Here is a 17985-nt window from a genome sequence, read left to right on the forward strand (position 1 = left end):
GGAGTATAAGTCGCACCTGGCGAAAATGCATAATAAAGAAGGGAAAAAAGATGTATGGCGCACTGGAGTATAAGTCGCATTTTTGGGGGAAATTTATTTGATAAAATCCAACACCAAGAATAGACATTTGAAAGGCAATTTAAAATAAATAAAGAATAGTGAACAACAGGCTGAATAAGTGTACGTTATATGACGCATAAATAACCAACTGAGAAGGTGCCTGGTATGTTAACGTATCATATTATGGTAAGAGTCATTCAAATAACTACAACATATCGAACATGCTATACATTTACCAAACAATCTATCACTCCTAATTGCTAAATCCGATTAAATCTTATACGTCTAGTCTCTTCCATGAAGGATCTAAATAATATTATTTGATATTTTACGGTAAAATGTTAATAATTTCACACATAAGTCGCTCCTGAGTATAAGTCGCACCCCCGGCCAAACTATGAAAAAAACTGCGATTTATAATCCGAAAAATACGCTAACAACGATGACCGAAAAAATAACAGCACATGTGATAAACAATAATAGATTATGGATGTGTGTGTTTCCTAGAATGCAGTAAAACTCCAAACACAAATGTTGCATCAGTGTTGATTTAAAGTTGTGTAGCTACTGTTAACACCACACAAAATCTATATGGTTTTTAGCACAATGGACAGGGAGCTGTTTAATCTCCTTTGTGTGTCCTCACATGTGCTGTTAATGTCTTCTTATAGGAATAACTTTTGCCACAAACTGTGCATTTAAATGGTTTTTCTCCCGTGTGTGTTCTTCTGTGTGCAATCAAAGATACTTTTTGGACAAAACTATCGCCACAGATTGGGCAAATAAAAGGTTTTTCTCCTGTGTGAGTTCTGGTGTGCCCCAGCATGTTTGCCTTTTTAGCGAAAGTTTTACCGCAGTCCGAACAACTGAAAGGTTTTTCTCCCGTGTGCGTTCTCATGTGTGATATCATGTGGGCCTTTTGAGTAAATTCTTTGCCACAAACTGTGCAACTAAAAGGTTTTTCTCTCATGTGCATTCGCATGTGTTGGGTCACGTTGCTTTTTCGGGAAAAGCTGTCGCCACAAACAGAGCATTTAAAAGGTTTTTCTCCTGTGTGTGTCCTCTTGTGGGAGACCATTGTTGAACGGTGGGAAAATCTTTTGGCGCAAACCAAGCATCTGAAAGGTTTTTCTCCGGTATGTGTTCGCATGTGTTCTTTCAAATGACTCTGAAAAGAAAACCTCTTAGCACAAACTGAGCAAGTAAATCCTTCTGTACGCATCTTCTTTTCAGAGCATTGTTTGTTGTCAGCGTGAGTCCTCATATCACCTTCACAGTCTGTATCGCTGCTCAAAGCTTCTTGGGTGTCTTTCCTGTCTTCACTCTCAGGAGAGTGTGATGCCGTGTCCTTACTATACGTTAGTGAAGCTAAAACGTTTGCTTTTGGGTCCTCGTCATCATCTTCAGTTTTCACAGAGACAACAGTCACATCAGCCTCTTCTGGCCCTAAAAGACACTCTCCCTGCTCTTCCTCTTTAAGTTGTGGGGGCTGCTGGACATCTGCAGGACAGAAACAACATAAACACATTCAGCTCAGACATGTCAAATGCCTTGTTGTCTATCGAATATGAATATATGCAAATGGTAAGACATGGAATGAATTGTGTACAAACCTTTTTCAATATGAGTTGGGAAATTGTGTTAGATGTAAATATAAACGGAATACAATTATTTGCAAATCATTTTTAACCCATATTCAGTTGAATATTCTACAAAGACAACATATTTGATGTTCAAAATGCTAAACATTTTTTTTTTGCGAATAATCATTAACTTTAGAATTTTATGCCAGCAACACGTGACAAAGAAGTTGGGAAAGGTGGTAATAAATACTGATAAAGTAGCTACGGCAGTAGAATATAGCAGTTAACAGTTGGGACGGTGTGGCGCAGTGGAAGAGTGGCCGTGCGTAACCCGAGGGTCTCTGGTTCAAATCCCACCTAGTACCAACCTCGTCACGTCCGTTGTGTCCTGAGCAAGACACTTCACCCTTGCTCCTGATGGGTGCTGGTTGGCGCCTTGCATGGCAGCTCCCTCCATCAGTGTGTGAATGTGTGTGTGAATGGGTAAATGTGGAAGTAGTGTCAAAGCGCTTTGAGTACCTTGAAGGTAGAAAAGCGCTATACAAGTACAACCCATTTATCATTTATTTAACATTCCATGACCCACAATGCACTTCTACCATGACCCTCCCCCGCCGAATTCTTATTGGTTGACGTGTGTGTGACGATTGCTGACGTGTGTGTGACGATTGCTGACATTTTCTTCGTCTCTTCCGCGAATGAGATAAATAATATTATTTGATATTTTACAGTAATGTGTTAATAATTTCACACATAAGTCGCTCCGGAGTACATGTCGCACCCACAGCTAAACTGAAAAAAAACTGCGATTAATAATCCGAAAAATACGGTACGTCGAAAAATATCACTTTCATCATTTTGCAGAATACAATCGGACCTCTTGTGTCTGCAGCGATCACTTTGTAAAATGTTTGTGTGAAAATTTGATTTGTTTGAGAAACTTTGTGTCATGCAATCGAGTTGTATTAGTAGTGTTTGATAGCAGAGTTAAACGTAAAGAAATGCCAATAGGTTGCATTAGTATTTTGTTCTTTTTTGGTTGCTATGCCAAAACATGACTGCAAAGACCTGGTTGTGCAAATAAACTAACGTCAAGTTAAAGGCCTACTGAGACCCACTACTACCGACCACGCAGTCTGATAGTTTATATATTAATGATGAAATGTTAACATTGCAACACATGCCAATTGCTAAATTGCAATTTTAAATTTCGCGCCGAAATATCCTGCTGAGACGTCTCGGTATGATGACGCGTGCGCGTGACGTCACGGATTGTCGAGGACATTTTGTTCCAGCATCGTTCCCAGCTATTAAGTCGTTTGTTTTCAACGCGAAATTACACAGTATTCTGGACATCTGTGTTGCTAAATCTTTTGTAATTTGTTCAATGAACACTGGAGACATCAAAGAAGAAAGCTGTAGGTGGGAAGCGGTGTATTACAGCCGGCTTCAGCAACACAAACACAGCCGGTGTTTCATTGTTTACATTCCCGAAAGATGACAGTCAAGGTTTACTATGGAACAGAGATGTCAAGCGAACATGGTTGGATTGGACCACACACACAAAGTACAGTGTATTATGCAGAGATCATTTCAAAAGATCGTGTTTCGGAGAGGGTCCCTTGCGAAGGGCAGAGATGGGCATCGCCACCACCCGTCAACTAGTGCTGAAGAAAGGTGCGGGGCTGACCTTCAGGTTGTACAGGTACGACCATATAATCGCACTAAAACACTAGTAACACAATAAGCAGATAAGGGATTTTCCAGAATGATCCTAGTAAATGTGTCTAATAACATCTGAATCGCTCTCACTGCCCTCTAGTCTTTATTTTTTGTTTTTGTTTTTTCTAGTCCTTCACTCTCACTTTCCTCATCCACAAATCTTTCATCCTCGCTCAAATTAATGGGGAAATCGTCGCTTTCTCAGTCCGAATCGCTTTCGCTGCTGGTAGCCATGATTGTAAACAATGTTCAGATGTGAGGAGTTCCACAAAAAGTGACGTCACGAGCATATCGTCTGATACTTCCGGTACAGGCAAGGCTTTTTTATTAGCAACCAAAAGTTGCAAACTTTATCGTCGGTGTTCTCTACTAAATCCTTTCAGCGAAAATATGGCAATATCGCAAAATGATCAAGTATGACACATAGAATGGACCTGCTATCCCCGCTTAAATAAGAAAATCTAATTTCAGTAGGCCTTTAAGTCCTAGTGATGAATATTCAAATATTTAAAACAAAAAATAACTTTGCACCATAAAAAAAAAACACTGCAGACATGAATTGTAGATGAGACTAATATTTGTAGCAGGAAATTAACTTCGAACAAACTTATCGACTCCTTTCTCATTAGCGTCACGATCACAGCAGCACAGCACTCATCCTGTCAATCAAATATGGTACTTAACGATCGACGAATACGTCCGACTTTGTCTTTCACAGATTGTTTGATTTTTGGACCTATCAAATGTTAAGACATGATCTTTTCTTCTATAAATACTGCAATTGTCAAGTGACGTGTGGTACCAGTAACCTCTTGGTGATGATAAATGGTTTAAATATTTGAAAAACAAATATTCATCTTAAGAGTGTAACACTTCACTCCAACCCATTTAAAATGTTTTCATGATCGCTTATATATTTGCTTCTAAACCTTTCAAAATAAACCTTAGTTTGCACGGATTCAGGTAAATCCTCAGAAGAGTGTGATGCTGTGTCCTTACTATATGTTAGTGAAGCTAAGACGTTTGCTTTTGGTTCCTCATCATCATCTTCAATCTCCACAGAGACAACAGACACATCGGCCTCTTCTGGCCTTAAAGAACACTCTCCCTCCTCAGCGGTCCAGAGTTCCTCCTCTTCCTCTTTAACTTGCTGGACATCTGCAGGACACAAACAAACACATTTAGCTCAGACATGTCAAATGCCTTATTGTCTATTAAATATGATTTTTTTACATATGGAATGAGCATGATGTACAAACCCTGTTTCCATACGAGATGGGAAATTGTGTTAGATGTAAATATAAACGGAATACAATGATTTGCAAATAATTTTCAACCCATATTCAGTTGAATGCACTACAAAGACAAGATATTTGATGTTCAAACTCATAAACTACATTTTTTTTTGCAAATAATAATTAATTTAGAATTTCATGGTTGCAACACGTGCCAAAGTAGTTGGGAAAGGGCATGTTCAACACTGTGTTACATCACCTTTTCTTTTAACAACACTCAATAAACGTTTGGGAAATGAGGAAAATAATTGTTGAAGCTTTGAAAGTGGAATTATTTCCCATTCTTGTCTTATGTAGAGCTTCAGCCTTTCAACAGTCTGGGGTCTCATTATGCGCCACCCATTTTCGATGGGAGACAGGTTTGGACGGCAGGCGGGCGAGGAAAGTACACGCACTCTTTTTTTACAAAGCCATGCTGTTGTAAAACATGCTGAATGTGGCTTGGCATTGTCTTGCTGAAATAAGCAGGGGCGTCCATGAAAAAGACTGCGCTTAGATGGCAACATATGTTGTTCCAAAACCTGTATGTACCTTTCAGCATAAATGGTGCCTTCACAGATGTGAAAGTTACCCGTGCCTTGGGTATTAATGCACCCCCATACCATCACAGATGCTGGCTTTTTGAACCTTGCGTCGATAACAGTCTGTATGGTTCGCTTCCCCTTTGGTCCGGATGACACAATGTCAAATATTTCCAAAAACAATTTGAAATGTGGACTTGTCAGACCATAGAACACTTTTTTACTTTGCATCAGTCCATCTTAGATGATCTCGGGCCCAGAGAAGCCGGCTGCGTTTCTGGATGTTGTTGATAAATGGCTTTCGCTTTGCATAGTAGAGCTTTAACTTGCACTTACAGATGTAGCGACCAACTGTATTTAGTGACAGTGGTTTTCTGAAGTGTTCCTGAGCCCATGTGGTGATATCCTTTAGAGACTGGTGTTGGTTTTTGATACAGTGCCGTCTGAGGGATCGAAGGTCACGGTCATTCAATGTTGGTTTCTGGCCATGTCGCTTACGTGGAGTGATTTCTCCAGATTCTCTGAATCTTTTGATGATATTATGGACCGTAGATGTTGAAATCCCTAAATTTCTTGCAATTGCACTTTGAGAAATGTTGTTCTTAAACTGTTTGACTATTTGCTCACGACCTCGCCCCGTCCTTTCTTGTGAAAGACTGAGCATTTTTTGGGAAACTGTTTTTATACCCAATCATGGCACCTACCTGTTCCCAATTAGCCTGCACACCTGTGGGATGTTCCATATAAGTGTTTGATGAGCATTCCTCAACTTTATCAGTATTTATTGCCACCTTTCCCAACTTCTTTGTTACATGTTGCTGGCATCAAATTCTAAAGTAAATGATTATTTGCAAAAAAAATAAACACATTTTTATCAGTTTGAGCATCAAATATATTGTCTTTGCAGCATATTCAACTGAATATGGGTTGAAAAGGATTTGCAAATCATTGTATTCCGTTTATATTTACATCTAACACAATTTTCCAACTCATTTGGAAACGGGGTTTTTATTTATCACTATGTGTAATTAGGTGGACTTTCATCTTGTTTACTTCATTTACAGTAACTGAGTGCAATTTAGCAGCCACTTTTCCATCAGGCTACTCCACGGCAGCTGGGCCTTCAAAATTAAGTTTATACCACCATAAGGTATGTGAATGAGTAACGGGACTCACTGTGCTCTGAGTGCTTCGGGTGTCTGGAAAGAAGCTATTTTAAATCAAATCCATTATTACCATTTTCTAGCGATGTTCCGATTAGGATTTTTGCTGCCCACTGCAATAATTTATGAGTGTGATAGGCCGATACCTATCATGCCTATTACCTGTATGTAGGGCTGGGGGATATATTGATATACTCGATAAATCACATGTTTGTCTCTGTGCAATATAGAAAATGACTATATCGTGATATTCAAGTATACATTCTCACACAGTTGCTTTTGACTGCAGGCATTACACTGGATCTTTCTCGTCTCTCCTTTTCACAGAGACATAAACAAGCGCACCTTCTTACATACGTCACACATGCAACATCACACGCCCTCCCCGAGCAGAGAGGTAGCTACATGGGTAACATTAGCTGTGATGCAAACGGTGCGTTGCGAGTGGTAATACGAGAAAGAGAAGGTGCGAATCTGGTAACAAATGGAGGAAGAATTAATTCCCAAAAAAAAACAGCACAGGGTGCATTGTCTGGTGGGGGTTTGGCTTCAAGCGGGAATATGTTGAACAATTATGCGGCAAAAGCGTTGCTACAAAAAGAAGCAGCACTGCTATTTGATTTCCTATTTTTCAGCTCATTTTGTATTTAACACTTATTGACATATCTCGTGTGACATCATGCACAAAAGTGCATTTTATTTGTTTTAAACTATTGTAGTGGAGTTCTGTACAAAAAGTGCACTTTCATTTAGTGTTGTTCTGATACGTCATCTGAGTGACATCATGCACACAAGTGCACTCATAGCTTGTTATAAAATGTCTCTGACAATTTTGCATTTTTCTTTTTTGGAATTTTACATGAATGTCTGTGCCACTGCTTAATAACTGTTTAATAAATACAGTTTTGGTAAATCGACTTAGTTGTGATTTCCTCCTCTGCAAAAAAGTTCAAAAGTAGCATATATTAATGTAGTATGAAGAAGAATGTTTTAATGTAGACACATATAATCATCACACTCCTGCGATTATATGCATCAAGTGTTCATTCAAGGCTAAGGCAAAATATTGCGATATATATGGTGTATCGTGACATGGCCCCAAAATATTGAGATATTAACAAACGGCCATATCGCCCAGCCCTAACAGTAACATTTTCAATGTATTTATGGTGAGTGTTATTGACAGTTCAACAATATTTAAAGCAGAACTAAGTCACTTTTCAACCTTTTTGGAATGATACATCGACTTACAAATAGATAAATAACACCTCTTTCATGGCCTGAGGGGGTCTGTATCGCTCTCACTGGCCCGAAGCAACTTTCAGGAGGGTGGCAGGAACCCTGCCACACAAAAAACTAAATGTGCCGACCTGCTTTACGGCATACGTCACCCCCCCTTTCCAAGTTAAAAAGACGAAAGTCAATGCGAAACTGTGTCGCCAGTAAAGTAAAAGAAGAAGAAGAATGCTTACGTGCAATTACTGATATCATGGTAGAAGTTGCAAAACAACCAAAAAACTAAAAGGTTTGTCTGAGGAGACAAAAAAAAAAAAAAAAAGGAAAATGGAGCCTGCTCAGATGAAAGGACAGTCAACGATCAACATTTTCCCAGCTTTCACTCGCTGGACTTGTAAGTGAATTTCGTTGCTCAAATTAAAATGATAAAGGTAATGTTAGCTAACGGAAATGTGCGTGGTAGCAATGAATAGCCACCCGCTTGATAGGTCGCATTTCTACACTGACACGACCAGCCATACAACAAACTCAAAAGTACTGTATAAAATAAAAAACAATGCAACGACTGCAAACCGCAAATCTAAAAATTGAGTGAATGATGTACAGTGGGGGAAAAAAAGTATTTCGTCAGTCACCTCCCACTTAAAAAGATAAAAGAGGCCTGTAATTTTCATCATAGGTATATGTCAGATTCCAACAATGATGTCATCTATTAAACAGACAAGAAGCAAGGAATTAAACAGAGACAGATTCAATTTAGCTCATTGAGGAGAAATGTCTGGGCTGTACTCTTTGTATAGTCTTCCACCACGCTCTGACGAAAGGTTGCACGCCTCCTCTTTTATTTTGACTTTCCCTGATTACATAGCAACAGCTGTTTCTAAAGGAAGGGGGGTCGTAAACAGCCGTGGCCTTTGGTTACAAAACAGTTCAAAGAAAAGTTGCCTGGAGGTGGGTCAGGTCCTGCTTCCTCCCAGGTTTGTTGATTATCAGGTTCAGACAAACATTTCCTGTAGATTACAATTGATCAAAGAAAATGACGCCTTCATGTCGCTTTCCATCATAAACAGTGGAGTTTTACAAGCCTTTTGATTGGTAAGAGCAAAAACAGCTTTTGTCCTCTCGCCGGGAACTCATTAACACACACAGTTTAGTGAGAACTTAAATAAAATTATTCTGACAGTATACCTCAACTATGAGGGACACAATGAGAAAAGAAAAATCCAACAATTAAAAAAAAAAATGTATTTGCAAACAAAAGTGCAAAATAAGTATTTGGTCAATAACAAAAGTTACTGTCAATACTTTGTGTGACAGAGGTCAAATGCTTTCTGTAAGTCTTCACAAGGTTTTCACACACAGTTGCTGGTATTTTGGCCCCTTCCTCCATAGCAGTGATGTTTTGGGGCCGTCGCTGGGCAACACAGACTTTCTATGGGGTTGAGATCTGGAGACTGGCTAGGCTACTCCAGGACCTTGAAATGCTTCTTACGAAGCCACTCCTTCGTTGCCTGGGCAATGTGTTTGGGACCATTGTCATGCTGAGGGACCCAGCCACGTTTCATCTTCAATGACCTTGCTGACGGAAGGAGGTTTTCACTCAAAATCTCCCGATACCTGGCCCCATTCATTCTTTCCTTTACACGGATCAGTCGTCCTGGCCCCTTTGCAGAAAAACGGCCCCAAAACAAGATATTTGCACCCCCACGCTTCACAGTAGGTATGGTGTTCTTTGGATGCAACTCAGCATTCCTTCTCCTCCAAACACGGAAAGTTGAGTTTTTACCAATTTTTTTTATTTTGGTTTCATCTGACCATACGACAGTCTCCCAATACTCTTCTAGATCATCCAAATGCTGTCTAGCAAACTTCAGACGTGCCTGGACATAAACAGTCTTAAGCAAGGGGACACATCTGGCACTGCAGGATTTGAGTCCCCTTTGGCGTAGTGTGTTACTGATGGTAGCTTTTGTTACTTTGGTCCCAGCTCTCTGCAGGTCTTTCACTAGGTGCGATTTTTGCTCACCAAACTTGTGATCATTTTGACCCCCCGGGTTGATATCTTGCATGGATCCCCAGATTTAAGGAGATTATCAGTGGTCTTGTATATCTTTCATTTTCTAATAATTGCGCCCACAGTTGATTTCTTCCCACCAAGCTGCTTAGCTATTGCAGATTCAGTCTTCCCAGCCTGGTGCAGGTCTACAATTTTGTTTCTGGTGTCCTTTGACAACTCTTTGGTCTTGGCCATAGTGGAGTTTGGAGTGTGACCTTTTTGAGGTTGTGGACAGATGTCTTTTATTCTAATAACGAGGCCAAACAGATGCCATTAATAGAGGTTAAGAGTGGAGGACAGAGGAGCCTCTTTAAAGACGAAGTTACAGGTCTGTGAAAGCATAAGATCCTGCTTCTTTGTAGGTGACCAAAGACTTATTTTACGGAGGATTTTACCAATTAATTAATTAAAAATCTTACATTGTGATTAACCTGGATTCTTTTCCCTCATTCTGTCTCATAGTTCAGGTATACCAATGATGAAAATTACAGGCCTCTCTCATATTTTTAAATTGGTGGCTGACTAAATACTTATTTGCCCCGCTGTAAGTTCCTACTGTGGAAAGATCAGTCATACCGAATCATTATGGTATCAACGTATCAGTTTTGCATTTTGTGCGTGAGTCCTAATGGGAAATTGATTGATTGAATCTTTTTTTAGTAGATTGCACTGTTCAGTACATATTCCGTACAATTGACCACTAAATGGTAACACCCGAATAAGTTTTTCAACTTGTTTAAGTCGGGGTCCACGTAAATCAATTCAATGCGGTCTTCCTTCTGGCAAAACACTCCCGCTTTGGTCCACCGGCGACGCCAAAATCGACTACAACTGGAAGTTGCTAAGTGAGGCTTTAAACTAGTTTTCTCATTTAAAACACACAATTGCTACAGGCAAACAATGTCATTAGAACACAATAATTAAACAAAAGCAAAACGTACTATACACCACTCAACTTAAATCCTTTGCTATAATTATCACTGTGGCAGGGAAATTATTTCCTGAAATTGTAAACCCCAAAATAGAAAAATAACTACACATTTTGAGATATTAAACATATTGATATAACCACTCTAGTCCGATACTACCCTTAGTATCAACACCACCAATGTATTGATTGATTTGTCCTTCCCTTTACCATTGGGTACTTCTGGCTGTGACAATACTGACACACCAACAGTAATATTATCCTTACACTAACTCTTTTTAATCTACTTGTTAATTTACTGTTAATAACCGTTTACTTTCTGCGGTAATGTGGTTCAATTTGTCACATAATGCCACTTGATAATGATGCTTAAGATAGAGCTGCTTATCATTAACTTAGGGTAGCTAACGATGGTTTGTCGTGATCATAATATGCAGATGACAGCGGGAGGCACCGTGCAGTTAAAAAGGTATCTAATGCTTAAACCAAAAATAAACAAAAGGTGAGTGCCCCTAAAAAAAGGTATTGAAGCTTAGGGAAGGCTATGAAGAACAAAACTAAAACTGAACTGGCTACAAAGTAAACAAAAACAGAATGCTGGACGACAGAAAAGACTTACAGCGTGTGTCGCAAAGTACATCCATGACAAGACAATCAAAAATGTCCACACAAAAAAAACAGAAACAACTGAAATATTCTTGATTGCTGAAACAAAGCAGGTGCTAGGAATAGCGCTGAAAGGAAGATATGAAACTGCAACAGGAAAATACCGACAAAACAGGAAAAGCCACCAAAATAGGAGCGCAAGACAAAAACTAAAACACTACACACAGGAAAACAGCAAACAACTCAAAATACGTCACGGCGTGATGTGACAGGTGGTGACAGTACAGCTACTTTGAGACAAGAGCTATACTGATGCATGCTTGGTTATGGTCTAAAGTCATATCCAACAATTGCGACATTTTTTTAATGATGTCTGATGGTGACGTGCCTCCGGATTTTTTCAATGAAAAAAAATGCGGCTTGGCTCAAAAATGGTTGAAAAACGCTGGTTTAAACAACATGCATCCCATTGCTTTTGTTTTATAGTGTTTGGAACGCTCCCCCTGTCGGCCACTTTATGCATTGAGGACAAAATACCAAGTGTAATACAATGTAAAACAGGTACTTTAAAAATATTATTATTATTAATCGTTGGAACTAGGGCTGGCCGATATATCGATATACTCAATATATCGCGGGTTTGTCTCTGTGCAATATAGAAAATGACTATATTGTGACATTGGAGTATACGTTCTCACACAGTTGCTTTTAGCTGCGGGCATTACACTACATAGGTTTCTCACTCTATCTTGTCTCTCCTGCTCACAGAGGCATAAACAAGCGCACCTTCTTACATACGTCACGCGTGCAAGGTCACACGCCCTCCCTGAGCAGGGAGATAGCTACATGGGTAACATTAGCTGTGACGCTATCGGTGCGTTGCGAGTGGTAATACGAGAAAGAGAAGGTGCGAATCTGGTAACAAATGGAGGAATAATTAATTCTCCCCCCCAAAAAAAGCACAAAGTCCAGCGTCTGGTGGTGGTTTGGCTTCAAGCAGGAATATGTTGAAGAATTATGCGGCAAAAGCGTTGCTGCAAAAAGTAGCAGCACTGCTAATGTAGCATCATTTGAAAAGTGCTTGAAACTGTATGTCAACATCTCCGTTTGGTGCCACACCATCAAAATGCCGAAGCAACTATTTCCAGATCAACACCGTATGAAAAAGAAAGTCAACAACAGAAGGAGATAATGTCCGCAGGAACCTACCACATAGCGAAGGACATACACTAATATGGGTTGAAAATGATTTGCAAATCATTGTATTCCGTTTATATTTACATCTAACACAATTTTCCAACTCATTTGGAAACGGGGTTTTTATTTATCACTATGTGTAATTAGGTGGACTTTCATCTTGTTTACTTCATTTACAGTAACTGAGTGCAATTTAGCAGCCACTTTTCCATCAGGCTACTCCACGGCAGCTGGGCCTTCAAAATTAAGTTTATACCACCATAAGGTATGTGAATGAGTAACGGGGCTCACTGTGCTCTGAGTGCTTCGGGTGTCTGGAAAGAAGCTATTTTAAATCAAATCCATTATTACCATTTTCTAGCGATGTTCCGATTAGGGTTTTTGCTGCCCACTGCAATAATTTATGAGTGTGATAGGCCGATACCTATCATGCCTATTACCTGTATGTAGGGCTGGGGGATATATTGATATACTCGATAAATCACATGTTTGTCTCTGTGCGATATAGAAAATGACTATATCGTGATATTCAAATATACATTCTCACACAGTTGCTTTTGACTGCAGGCATTACACTGGATCTTTCTCGTCTCTCCTTTTCACAGAGACATAAACAAGCGCACCTTCTTACATACGTCACACATGCAACATCACACGCCCTCCCCGAGCAGAGAGGTAGCTACATGGGTAACACTAGCTGTGATGCTAACGGTGCGTTGCGAGTGGTAATACGAGAAAGAGAAGGTGCGAATCTGGTAACAAATGGAGGAAGAATTAATTCCCAAGAAAAACAGCACAGGGTGCATTGTCTGGTGGGGGTTTGGCTTCAAGCGGGAATATGTTGAACAATTATGCGGCAAAAGCGTTGCTACAAAAAGAAGCAGCACTGCTATTTGATTTCCTATTATGCAGCTCATTTTTGTGTGACAGTTATTGAAATAGCTTGTGTGAAATCATGCACAAAAGTGGACTTTAATTGTTTTAAACTATCGTAGTGGCGTTCTGCACAAAAAGTGCACTTTAATTTAGTGTTTTGATATGTCATCTTAGTGACATCATGCACAAAAGTTCACTCTTCGCTTGTTTTAAAATGTCTCTTACAATCTTGCACTTTCTAGATTGAAAAGACATGAATGTTTGTTCCACTGCTTAAAGGCCTACTGAAACCCACTACTACCGACCACGCAGTCTGATAGTTTATACATCAATGATGGAATCTTAACATTGCAACACATGCCAATACGGCCTTTTTAGTTCACTAAATTGCAATTTTAAATTTCGCGTGATGTATCCTGTTGAAAACGGCGCGGTTTGATGACGCGTATGATGACGCGTGCGTTTGACGTCACTGGTTGTAGCGGACATTTTTTTCCAGCCCGATCCAAGCTATAAGTAGTCTGCTTTAATCGCATAATTACACAGTATTCTGGACATCTGTGTTGTTGAATCTTTTGCAATTTGTTCAATTAATAATGGAGAAGTCAAAGTAGAAAGATGGAGGTGGGAAGCGGTGTATTTCAGCCTGCCTTTAGCAACACAAACACAGCCAATGTTTCCTTGTTTACGTTCCCAAAGGTGAAGCTTTACTATGGAACAGAGCGGTCAAGCGAACATGGTTCCCGACCACATGTCAACCGGCAGGTTTCGGTGAGAAAATTGTGGTAATAAGTCGGCTCTTACCGTAGACATGAGCGGAGCTTGCGTCCTCCTGCCACCGGAGACACTGGCGGTCACCACACCCGTGGCCACACCCCTCCAACTTTCAGATACCATATAATCTCACTAAAACACTAGTAACACAATAAGCAGATAAGGGATTTTCCAGAATTATCCTAGTAAATGTGTCTAATAACATCTGACACGCTACCACTGCCCTCGTCTTTTTTTTTCTAGTCCTTCACTCTCACTATCCTCATCCACGAATCTTTAATCCTCGCTCAAATTAATGAGGAAATCGTCGCTGTCTCGTTCCGACTCGCTATCGCTGCTGGTGGCCATGATTGTAAACAACGTGAGGATGTGAGGAGCTCCACAACCCGTGACGTCACGCGCATATCGTCTGCTACTTCCGGTACAGGCAAGGCTTTTTTATTAGCGACCAAAAGTTGCGAACTTTATCGTCGAGGTTCTCTACTAAATCCTTTCAGCAAAAATATGGCAATATCGCGAAATGATCAAGTATGACACAAAGAATGGACCTGCTATCCCCATTTGAATAAGAAAATCTCGTTTCAGTAGGCCTTTAATAAATACAATATTGTCAATTGACTTTGTTGTTGTTTTCCTCTCTGCATGAAAGTTTAAAAGTAGCATATATTAATCCAGCATGAAGAATGTTTTAATGTAGACACATAGAATCATCATACTGCTGTGATTATATGCATCAAGTGTTCATCCAAGGCCAAGGCAAAATATCGCGATATATATCGTGTATCGTGACATGGCCTAAAAATATCGAGATATTAAAAAAAGCCATATCGCCCAGCCCTATTTAGAACCCAATCTGCCACAAAGCTCCCACACACACGCACGCGTTGGCTTACATATTTACATTTACAGTAGTGTTACTTTAAAACGTTTCTGTCGTCTCATTGAATCTGCATATTTGATAAGATTAATTGTTTAAATGTCTGTCACAACAAAAGTTAGTAAACATACTTTTACCGGGTAGCACAGTCTGAGTCTTGACAACAGCTTCCAGTTGTCGTCGATGTCGCTCCTTCTCCTCTCTTGTTCGAGAAAGTTCCTCCTCGTACGACGCTATCATTCTTTCAAACAGCGCAAATATTTCATCCGCCGCCGCCATCAGTCGCTCCTTCACACACTCTTTCAACATGTTGAATGTTTTTAAACTGGAATACACCGCATCGCAGTTCGACTTTGTTTTCAGCTTCTACTTTTTTTTGCAGCTATGCTAACTTCTTTTTCTTCTTCGTTGGTTTAATGTCGGTTGGCAAACGCATTACCGCTACCTTCTGATACGGAGTGTGGATATCTAACATCCATCCATCCATTTTCTACCGCTTATTCCCTTTCAGTCTTTTTAAAATATCTATATCAGTGGTTCTCAACCTTTTTTCAGCGATGTACCCCTGTGAAAATGTTTTGTAATTCAAGTAACCCCCAATCAGAGCAAAGCATTTTTGGTTGAAAAAAAGAGATGAAGTAAAATACAGCACTATGTCATCAGTTTCTGATTTATCAAATTGTATAACAGTGCAAAATATTGCTCATTTGTAGTGGTCTTTCTTGAACTATTTGGAAAAAATATATAAAAACAACTAAAAAGTTGTTGAAAAATAAACAAGTGATTCAATTATAAATAAAGATTTCTACACATAGAAGTAATCATCAACTTAAAGTGCCCTCTTTGGGGATTGTAATAGAGATCCATTTGGATTCATTAACTTAATTCCAAACATTTCTTCACAAAAAAATAAATCTTTAACATCAATATTTATAGAACATGTCCACAAAAAAATCGAGCTGTCAACACTGGATATTGCATTGTTGCATTTCTTTTCACAGTTTATGAACTTACATTCATATTTTGTTGAAGTATTATTCAATAAATATATTAATAAAGGATTTTTGAATTGTTTCTATTTTCAAAAAATCTCACGTACCCCTTGGCATACCATTTGAGAACCACTGATCTATACAGTGCTTTGTATCTTACGTGTTGTGAGTGCAATCCCAAAATATCTTCCACTACTAACCTAACCTTCCCTTTCGCTAACTTATTTCCCTTCCTCTATTGTATTTCTTACAATTTATTAAAATATGTCCTACACTTTCTATCTGATGTCAACTGTCACACAGCCAGTTGATCTACCGTTTCTTTATTTTTCTCTTCTGCCCCCCTCTCCCTTGTGGAAGGGGAGGCACAAGTCCAGTGGCCATGAATGAAGTGCTGGCTGTCCAGAGTCGGGACCCGGGGGTGGACCACTCGCCTGTGCATCGGTTGGGGACATCTCTGCGCTGCTGACCCGTCTCCGCTCGGGATGATCTCCTGCTGGCCCCACTATGGACTGGACTCTGACTATTATGTTAGATCCACTATGACCTGGACTCTCACTATTATGTTCGATTCACTATGGATTGAACTTTCACAATATTATGTTAGACCCACTCGACGTCCATTGCATCCAGTCTCCCCTCGAGGGAGGGTGGTCACCCACATCTGCGATCTTCTCCAAGGTTTTTCAGTCATTCACATTGGCATCCCACTGGGTTGTGAGTTTTTCCTTGCCCTTATGTGGGCGCTGAACCGCGGATGTCGTTGTGGCTTGTGCAGCCCTTTGAGACACTTGTGATTTAGGGCTATATAAATAAACATTGATTGATTGATTGATTGAACCACATTTCCTTGTAGGCTAGCTGTTCCTACTTTATTATTTATAACTTTTGATGAATATGTATGTATTATGACATTGTCTGAAAACATTTCCTCAATCCATTGTTCTATGTGGTAATTATTTTAACTTCCAATCTTTAATAATTGCATATCTACATCTGGGATAACGTACATCCACGGTGGTATTGCAGGGATTGGTACTGTTGGGATATACAGTAATTAAGATAATGAAACATGAATTGATTAAGAAATGTTTAATATATAGATATGCTTAGACTAGGACGTGTAACGAGTCATATGCTCCGAGTTCCAGTTGAAATTGGGTGAAAGTTCAGGCCTACGCACATATACTCTTATCACCCACATTCTTGCCACTGCTGATGTGGCTTCTTTGCCAAGGTCTGAAGGACAACACCATAGATGAAGTCAGAGTCCGGGGAGGAGGAAGCAGAGGAATATTCTCGAAAGGCCACGCCTGGAGGAGCCGCCTCGTTGCATATTCATACATTGTGTTATACATTGTAAGAGCGCGAGGGAGAGGGGCGCGTCATGCGTGTTGCATGCTATCAAAGTTAAAAAAAGTTAAAGTACCACTGATAGTCACACACACACTAGGTGTGGTGAAATTAACCTCTGCATTTGACCCAAACCCTTGTTCCACCCCCTGGGAGGTGAGGGGAGCGGTGAGCAGCTCCGGTGGCCGCGCTCAGGAATCCTTTTGGTGATATAACCCCCAGTTCCAACCCTTGATGATGAGTGCCAAGCAGGGAAGTAATGGATCCCATTTCTGTAGTCTGACTCGGCCGGTTTGAGACAGACAGCACTTAGAGAAATTGTGTTAGAATTGTATCCAATAAGGAATAAATACTTCTGATTTAAGTTTACGCATCGTGTCCTCTTTAAACATCTTCTGGCTCTAGATTAAACGAATATGTCAACAGTACTGTAGGACTAACTTCAATATTGTCAATTTGAACTTTTTCTACATGTCTTTTATTATCCACCCCAAACTATTCATATTTTTCTTGGCAGATTAGTAGCACTTGGTGAGTTGGATTTCCTTGCTTGGACCCTTTTAAGTTGGCCCAATACAGTTAATCTCTTCTCATGTTGTCTAAAGGTTTTTCATTCATTTCTCCTTGTAATGGGGTCACTGGGGTTGATTTTGTAGCTCCACAACATAATCTTAAAGCCTGTGATTGGATCCAGTGTATTTTTCCAAGTAATGTTTTTAAAGCAGATTGATAAATGATGCATCCAT

At 39.8% G+C, this 17985-nt stretch overlaps 1 protein-coding gene across 2 annotated transcripts; it reads right to left on the bottom strand.

Moving 5' to 3' along the window:
* Nucleotides 1-74: 74 nt before the first annotated feature.
* LOC133554270 (oocyte zinc finger protein XlCOF22-like) lies at nucleotides 75-15339 on the bottom strand. 2 transcript variants are annotated; one of them, XM_061902797.1, is made up of 3 exons: nucleotides 15032-15339; nucleotides 4365-4523; nucleotides 75-1560 (listed from the first exon to the last, which is right to left on the bottom strand). In XM_061902797.1, the coding sequence occupies exons 1-3, from the start codon at nucleotides 15201-15203 to the stop codon at nucleotides 683-685; spliced, it is 1209 nt and encodes a 402-aa protein (XP_061758781.1). In that variant the 5' UTR covers nucleotides 15204-15339; the 3' UTR covers nucleotides 75-682. The 2 variants fall into 2 exon arrangements, with proteins under 2 accessions (XP_061758781.1, XP_061758772.1); XM_061902788.1 differs by having other exon boundaries at nucleotides 15026-15337.
* Between the last annotated feature and the right edge of the window lie 2646 nt (nucleotides 15340-17985).

Source organism: Nerophis ophidion, linkage group LG01 (genome assembly GCF_033978795.1).
Source record: "Nerophis ophidion isolate RoL-2023_Sa linkage group LG01, RoL_Noph_v1.0, whole genome shotgun sequence".
In the NCBI taxonomy this organism is placed as follows: domain Eukaryota; kingdom Metazoa; phylum Chordata; class Actinopteri; order Syngnathiformes; family Syngnathidae; genus Nerophis; species Nerophis ophidion.